An 8,709-nucleotide genomic window follows, 5' to 3' on the forward strand; every position below is an offset into this window, starting at 1 on the left:
TAAAGTAATACTCCCTCGGTCAAGTTGTATTAAAGTTTGAGACACTTATTTTGGGACAAAGGGAGTATGTTGTATGTATAAAATTTGCACGGATGTGCAGTGTTAGAACAGTGGGAACTTTTCTGCTTTTTAAAATGTGTTCTGTGTGCATCTGGTTCTAAAACATTGTAAGATCTGCAACATAGATGTACATATTAAAATGTGTTCTTTGTGGATCTCGTTCTAAAACATGGTAAGATCTGCAACTTAGACATACATAGTATGAAAGTATATTTTTATAAACTATCAAATTTGGTGCTCTATATAATATGTTTTTCTAGAAACTTGATCAAACTTAAAGATTTTGACTTAGGACAAACTTCAATTAATCAATTTGGAACTGAGGAAGAGGGAGTACTAGCTAAATACTCTGGCTAGTGGCATCGTAGTTCCTAACCTTGTGTAAATAAAAGTGTACATAAAAAACGTCAGTTGAATCAACTACACAAAATGTTTGTGATACTTTATTCAATTGGGAGCATGGGTTACTAACTTTGTGTAAATAAAAATCACCACATCGATCACGCTTGATCCAAAATCACCACAACATAACATGTCTTATATCGCAAAGGAGGGAGTACACATTCGATCCAAAATCACCACAACATAATATGTCTTATGTCGCAAAGGAGAGAGTACATGTTTGATCCAAAATCACCACAAACATAACATATTTTATGTTGCAAATGAGGGAGTACATTCCAAGGAGCTCACATATACTGATCCACTTGCAGGTAAATTGGAGTCTTCTAACGCTTCGTGGTCCCAAAAGGGTTTAGGATTTAACACGCGCACACATACCCCTTTGGCTGCACTAGCGATTTAAGGCGATTAGGGTTGCTCGCCTCTTGCTGAGGCCGCATCAGGTCTATCCCGTCTCTTGTGGCCTTAGACCATGGAGGCGTGGTGGATCTTGGTCTTTACCGGCGGGAGGGTCCAGATTCATTTTTATGTGTCATTTTGTATCCATTTAGGGTTTCTGCTCAGAAAGGTGAGGCGACGGCGGTTTCCTGAAGATGGAATACTGTTCTCCCTGCCTAACCTCTGTCCCGGCGATGCGCCTAGCCTTGTCTTCGAGAGGTGTGTCTCCAGCAGATCTCGTGGGATCGGTTGGTGTTTTGTCTTCGGTGGATCCGGTCTTCGTTCGTCTGTGTCTGTGTGTCTGAATATTAGATTTTTTATCTACGCTTCTTTTCATCATCGCAGTTGCTGTTCTAGTGCGCTAATCTAATCCTATGTGGCCTTAGCACGACGACTTTCTAACCGTCGACTACAACAAAGTTTGTCTGGCTCCAATGAGTAAGGGGCGATGACGGCGAGGCGTGGTCTACGAACCTGAATGTATTTTTTTTATGTTCTTTGCACTATCTTGATATTTAATAAATAGTTTGGAAGTTAAAAAAAAAACGGTTCGTGGTTCCTTGCACCGCGATTTTTCCTCTTGACTCACTCAGCCCTTCGATCTTCCTCGCGTGACCTAATGCTTTGACCTAACGAAGCTTCAACCGGGCCAATTGGATGCGGATGTAAAACCACCCTAAAATCTTCCGCAGGTGCCCCTGAGCTGCCGCCGCCGTAGCTTGGCGTCAGCGCGGAGGCCCGCTCCCGCTCCCGCTCGCCCACCCAATCCCTCCGCCTCTCACGCGCGTCGCCGCCGTCGCCGTTTCCGTTCTAGTCCGTCGCGTCCCTGCTGTCTCCACCCCCGTCCGCAGTCCTCGACATCCGTTTTCGAGGTATGGCCGCCGCATAGTCACCCACCCAGTGATCAATTGAACGGACCTCTACAAGTTCCAGGATGAGATTAGTACATCTAGATCCGACCCTGTCAACAGAGGATGAGATTCTGAGAGATATATAGTGCCCCTTAAGGGCAAATCAAGCAATAAGTAGTTAACATTTTGCTGTGCTTTCGTGCTACATCACTGGCTTTCTGAAGAAGCTTTTAGGAATTACACACAACCCTAGCCGCATTCCTTTGTTATTGAGGCTGTTTAATTATGTGGTTATGCCATTTCACCCTTTTCCCCTTTATGTATGTAGACCTACCATGAGCACGAAATTGCTCAACAGCTTGAGCCTGAGGAGGCTCTTAGGACAGCAAAGAAACCCAATTGGTGGGTACAACGTATTTATTTTGTCTTATTTGATCATGGAAGGGGCTCATCACATATATGACTCCTTGCTTGTGTATTTTTTTTTTCTTGGTAGACTTATACACAGCATCGAGAGCATGGAGCTCTAGCACTTCATTTTCTGGTGTTCATGAGAAGAATGGCATGGGCGTTGAGGCAGATGGTGATGTTGCAGATTCTTGGAAAGATGCTGACTTCCGTGGTGTTTACCGGGTACTTGCTTGATATATCCTATTAGAATAACTACTCATATTTTGGTTCTCATGTTAACACTCGGTTGGCTTGTTTGTTTTTGTTAGGCCATTATTTGTGGCAGCGTTGGACAAGTGCCTGTGCAGAAAAAATTGAGGAACGGGCATATTGTGACTGTATTTACTGTCGGGACTGGAGGCATGTTTGACCAGAGGAGGGCAGGTGCTGAAAACTTGCCAATGCCAGCTCAGTGGCATCGCATAGCTGTTCATAATGAGCAGCTTGGTACATATGCTGTTCAAAAGTTGGTTAAGAAGTATGTGCTTTCTACTCTATAGCACATGATTCTGTTTTTTTGCCTTTTGATGTGAAATCAAAACTAAAGTTCAGATTCTTAATTCACCAAGGATATACCGTGCTTATTATTATGTCTTATTTCAGTGCTGCAGTATATGTTGAGGGTGATATTGAGACTAGAGTCTACAATGATGACATCAATAATCTAGTGAAAATCGTACCTGAGATCTGTGTGCGGTTTGATGGTAAGTTAATCTGAGGTTCAAGTATTTTTTTTTCTTTCCTTTGGCAATCTGTTTTGTTGTAAACATTCGTTAGTCAAATAAACTAATGCAAACGTGTTAGCTGAGCACAAGCTAACTGAGTTATTTCTTGAAGAATTCCCTGCTGATTTTTGTTCTCTTGTGGTACCCCATCCATCCCTACCAAAGCAGCTTAGTTAGAAAACAGACCTACCTAAAGGGAGTGAGACTAGCTCTCCTGTTGCTTTTCAATAAAAGGAGAGACAACTCTGTTTGGACTCAAGGACTTGATGTAGTTCTTCATGCAGCTTCATTTGGACTCCCCTCACTCTCAGTATATTGTGCTATCATATCTGAATTCATGTCATTTTCATTATTTACAGAATTTTTGGTTTTGTTCATTTCCATTTGTATGATTTTGATGTTGGGAAATTTAATATTTTTAGGCAAGATACACTTGGTTCAATCTGGGGGCAGTGATGTCAGCAAATCATTGGAAGAGTTAAGTAAGTGCGGTCTGTATCTCTTTTTTTTTCTTATATAAGGGAAGGCATCATGGCATATACTCCCTCCGTCCCACAATATAAGATGTTTTTTGACACTATACTAATGTCAAAAAACATCTTACATTGTGGGACGGAGGGAGTAGTAAATAAGTGCAGACCATCGGACAGGCAGTGTTGTTGTTCTTTTCAGTGCTCTCCGCTATGTCCGTGAACAGACTTGTGTGCATAAAGAATCGCATTAACCTGTAACATGTGTTCATCACATAAGATCGTCATAACAGCCTTCCTTTTGGCAGGGGAGGGGCTATTTTAGTTGCGACCTGAGGGACAATGAGCAGCAGGAGGAGTTGGCCAACTGGAGTGTTAGATTCAGGGCAACTTTGCCAAAGCACTTTTATTAGGTCCATTGATAATAACTGGACTGGAGAACTGAAAGCCCTTGTAGATGCAAGCGGTGCTCTCTCTGCCTTTTTGAGCGTATGGGGGCACTTCTGGTTGTTGAAATCGAGTTTATATTGAGCTGCAGGACAAACGGCGGTCTATTGAGATCTCTGAAGATGCTTTTATTTTTCACAGCTAGTAATGATGCCCCGTGCTCGTAACAATGACCAGTCTCAGTGTCTATTCATAATACTTGGCATCTTTGTTTTAAGCCCTACGTGCTAGCATACCATATCGCAGTTAGTTCGCTCAAATCTGAATTTACTTATCTGCTGCAGAAATACAGCTCCTGATGCTCATGTCTCTTTGTCTGCTGGTCTGACTGGCCTGCCTAGAGTGTTTTCATTTTCTGGTTGCTCTATCTTTTTATTTTCATTTTTCTATGTACTCTCTTCGTCCTAATTTACATGCCATCTTATTTCATGATTTAGCTTACTGTCAATTTGACCAATAATGTAAGAGTCGTGTCATAAATATCATACTGTTAGAATTTTTTTGGGGAGTAGGAATTCAATGGTTGTGGTACTTAATAAATGTTTTATTGGCCAAATTGATGGTCAAACTTAAAACTTGAAATGCATTGGTTCCACACAAACTGGGACACCGTAGTACATGCATAGTAGTTTTTTTTTTCATGAATATAGGTGATTTTTTTGTTCATGCCTTGTCGGCGTCCTCCCTTTGCTGCTCCGGCCCTAGTGCTCTAAAAGCTGCGCCCTTCCGGCTTCCTTGGCTCTCCGGCGTTTCTTTTTTGAACAACAGAAGGCGCACCAAGCGCCAAACTTTTCAATCAGCTCAGTAACAACGTACAACATGGATTACCGAAAAAGACTTTTGTCCCGCTTTGTAAATAAAGCAAACTGCCAAAGAGCACGCATACAGAGTCAAGTCCACACACGCACCCAAGTCTCACAACAAAGTACATAGGTTCTGCTGAGGGCACAACTCAACAAGCCCAAAAAATAAAAAACAGAACACGCCAGACGAAGATAGCGCTTAGTCTGGTTCCGACGTGGCGGCGGCGACAGGCGGACGGCCATCGAGCGAAGGTCGGCGATGAAGGCTGAGATGGCGTCGCGGTCCAGGGGGTGGCTAAGCGGCCGCCAAAGCTGCAAGAAACCCGAGAGTTTGAAAAGAGCGTCAGTAGCCCGTCGGAGAGGAGTGCGCTGAATCACAAGCTTATTGCGGACAGTCCAGAGGGTCCAGGCGAGGACCCCAATCTCAAGCCACCTAATGTGGCGAGAAGTCACGGGGGACATCTGGAGTTTGGCAAATAAGTCCAGAGGGTCCAGGCGAGGACCCCAATCTCAAGCCACCTAATGTGGCGAGAAGTCATGGGGGACATCTGGAGTTCGGCAAATAAGTCCAAGAAGTTGGTGTGGCACCAATTTCCACCGACCGCTTCGCGAAAGTAGCTCCAGAGGAACTGGGTGGACACGCAAGAGAAGAAAATGTGGTTCGAGTCTTCGAGGACCCCACAGAGCGGGCAGATGCCAGTACCCGGGCCATTTCGCTTGCGCACCTCCACCCCGGACGGGACCCGACCGCGAATCCATTGCCACATGAAGATACAAATCTTCAGGGGCAGGCGGATGGACCACACCATCGATAGGGGGAGGGGGCGAAAGATGGAGCGATGGCCAGGTATAGCGACTTGGTGGAGAATTGACCCGAAGGCTCAAGGCGCCAGCGCACCAGGTCAGGGCCACCATCCACCATCGGCTCGTGGAGAGCAACACAGTCAAGCAACTCACGCCAGGCGGCGGATTCCAAGGGACCAAAAGGCCGTCGGAAAGCAAGGCGCCCTAAGTCAAGAAGGGCCCTATCAACAGAAATCACGGGATCGACGGAGATAGAGAAGAGGCCGGGAAAGTGAGCCGCAAAGGGAGTGTCCCTGGCCCAGCGATCAAACCAGAACAGCATCGATACTCCGGATCCCACCGAAATGGAGGTCCCGATACGGAGGACCGGGAGAAGCTGGACAATCGACTGCCAGAATTGAGATCCGCCAGACTTCTGGCAAAAGGTGAGGGGCTGTCCGCGCAAGTATTTGTTCTGGATGGTGTCAAGCCAGAGGCCACCGTGATCTTGCGAGATGCGCCAAAGCCAGCGGGAGAGAAGGGCGATATTCATCTGTTTAGAGCACATGATGCCAATGCCACCTTGCTCCCTGGGCTTGCAGATGTCAGGCCAGCTGACCATATGGTACTTCTGCTTGTCATTGTCGCCTGCCCAGTAAAAGCGGGACTGGACCTTGGCGATCTCATGGTGAAGGGTCTCGTGGAGACTGTAGAAGCTCATGAGAAACAAGAGGAGGCTGGAGAGGGAGGAGTTGATAAGAATAGTCCGGGCCGCCTTGGACAACCACCTCCCCTGCCAGGGCTCGATGCACGTTTGGAGCTTGGCCACGGAGGGGCGCAAGTCCGCGACGGTGAGCCGGGAGTCACTAATGGGCGTCCCCAGGTAGGTTGTGGGGAAGGAGCCCAGGCGGCAATTGAGTCTGTTGGCGATGGCCAAATACTCTGAGGGGGAGTATCCCATCACCATAACATCACTCTTGTCGAAGTTGATCTTGAGGCCCGACATCTGTTGGAAGCAGAGAAGGAGGAACTAGAGGGTGGAGATGTCCGTCTCCGAGCCTTCGACCATGATGATAGTGTCGTCAGCATACTGGAGGATGGAGACCCCGGAGCCACCGGCAAGATGGGGAGTAATCCCACGAATATGGCCAACGACTTTCGCCTTATCCAGAATGGAGGCAAGCGCGTCCACGACCATATTGAACAAGAACGGGGAGAAGGAGTCGCCTTGTCGAACCCCACAAAGGGTGGGGAAGAAAGGGCCAATCTCACCGTTGATGTTCACGGCCGTGCGACCGCAAGAGACCATTTGCATGACTCTAGTGATCCACCGGTCGTCGAAGCCCTTCCGAAGAAGGACCTCCTGGAGGAAGGGCCAGCTAACCGTATCGTAGGCCTTGTGGAAGTCAATCTTCAGAAAAACCGCCTTGAGGTGTTTGACGCGGACCTCATGAAGGACTTCATGAAGGACAAGGACCCCATCCAGGATGTAACGACCCTTAATGAAGGCCGACTGGTTGGGGTGAGTCACACGGTCTACCAGCAGGGTCACCCTATTGGCGTACCCTTTGGTCAGGATCTGGAAGATCACATTAATAAACGTGATCGGGCGAAACTGGCGGATGTCGGACGCCCCAGGGACCTTGGGGATGAGAGAGATGATCCCGTAGTTAAGACGTCCGAGATCAATGGAGCCAATGTAGAACTCGTCGAAGATGGCCATGACCTCCAGTTTAATCACGTTCCAGAAGGTCTGGAAAAATTTAACCGGGAGGCCATCCGGTCCTGGCGCCGAGGATGGGTTCATGCCCTTGATGGCATCCCAGACCTCTTGCTCGGAGAAGGGGGCCATAAGGGCAGCGTTCTCCGAGACAGACACCAACTGGGAATCAGACCAGCAATCGGGGGCGAGAGAAATGCCGCTTCTAGGGGCGACAGAGAATAAGGATCTATAGAAAGCGTCGACGTGGGACCGGATGTCGCGGGGGTCTTGGAGGAGAGTCTCACCATCCCACAAGAGAAGGATGGTGTTGCGTCTATGGCGGCCATTGGCGATGGCCTGGAAGTATGCCGTATTCGCGTCGCCTTTCAAGACCCATTTCTGGGCACCACGGAGGCGCCAATAGGCCTCCTCATCGGTGTAGATCACGGAGAGCTGGTCTTCCAGGTCATAACGGGAGAGCCACTCGTCCGAAGAAAGACCCACCGCGTCAGCACGCATGTCAAGGGCCTGGATCACGGATAACAACGCCTTCTTGCGCTCACGGAGGTCGCGACCCAGATTAGCACCCCATCCCTTCATGAACTGCCGACCGCGTTTCGCGCAGAAGTGCCACGAGTCAATGGCCGAAGGAGGGCGGGGGTGGGGGTGGGCGCGAGCCTTGATCCACCGAGCACCAACAGCGTCGATAAACCCGGTCTGGGAGAGCCAGAAGGTCTCAAACCGGAATCGAGGGGTGACCGGCAGACGCTCGTCAGCAGAAGAGAGGAGAAGGGGTACATGATCCGAGCCAATCCTCGTGATGGCGCGAAGGGAGGCTAAGGGGCAGCAGAGGTCCCAATCCGGGGACACTAGGACCTGGTCCAGGATAGACTGGGTCGGGGAGGCTTGCCGGTTGGTCCAGGTGAACCTGGCACCAATCCTATCGATTTCGCGGAGACCGAGGTCAACAGTGAAGTCATTGAACACTTGCATCCGCGCAAAGAAGACATTATCATTGCTCTTGTCTTCCGCCACGTGTAGGAGGTTAAAATTGCCTCCCACCACCACCGGAAGGGAGGCTGCGGAGATCTTCCGGTGGAGCTCCTCGAGGAAGGCAGCCGACCGACTATGGTCAGCAGGCCCGTAGACGATGATGACCTCCCACTTGAAGTTGAGAGACCTCTCGAACAGCTCCATGCTCACAAAGAATTCCCCTCGATCCATGCTACCCACCTCAAAGGTGGCATCCTTCACGCCTAAAAGGATGCCACCCGAGTGGCCGGCGCTCCCACTAGAAAGGAGCCAATGCCACGCAAAGAGGTGGGAGCTCAGACGGTCAAGCTCAGGGAGCGAGAATTCGAGACACATGGTTTCTTGAATGGCAACTATGTCAACGTGTTCCTCCCGCATGTACTCCACAAGTTGGCGGCGTCCGCCATCATGGCCGAAACCGCGGATGTTCCAGAATAATGCACGCATTAAGGCGCCATTGGGGGGCTACTTGAGCCCAGGACACGAGAGGCGCTTTGAGCACGGAGAGCCGCAATGCAGGAGCGAGTGCAACCACGGATCTCCTCT

The 8,709-nt window shown here is 48.9% G+C and overlaps 1 protein-coding gene across 1 annotated transcript; it reads left to right on the forward strand.

Moving 5' to 3' along the window:
• The first annotated feature begins 1,509 nt into the window (after positions 1-1,509).
• On the forward strand, positions 1,510-4,230 carry LOC119277155 (single-stranded DNA-binding protein, mitochondrial-like). The gene is made up of 7 exons (XM_037558390.1): positions 1,510-1,772; positions 2,080-2,153; positions 2,248-2,384; positions 2,471-2,679; positions 2,805-2,905; positions 3,349-3,408; positions 3,705-4,230. Exons 2-7 carry the CDS (start codon positions 2,087-2,089, stop codon positions 3,719-3,721), a joined length of 591 nt encoding a protein of 196 aa, XP_037414287.1. The 5' UTR covers positions 1,510-1,772; positions 2,080-2,086; the 3' UTR covers positions 3,722-4,230.
• The last annotated feature ends 4,479 nt before the right edge of the window (positions 4,231-8,709 follow it).

Source organism: Triticum dicoccoides, chromosome 3B, assembly GCF_002162155.2.
Source record: "Triticum dicoccoides isolate Atlit2015 ecotype Zavitan chromosome 3B, WEW_v2.0, whole genome shotgun sequence".
Lineage (NCBI taxonomy): Eukaryota > Viridiplantae > Streptophyta > Magnoliopsida > Poales > Poaceae > Triticum > Triticum dicoccoides.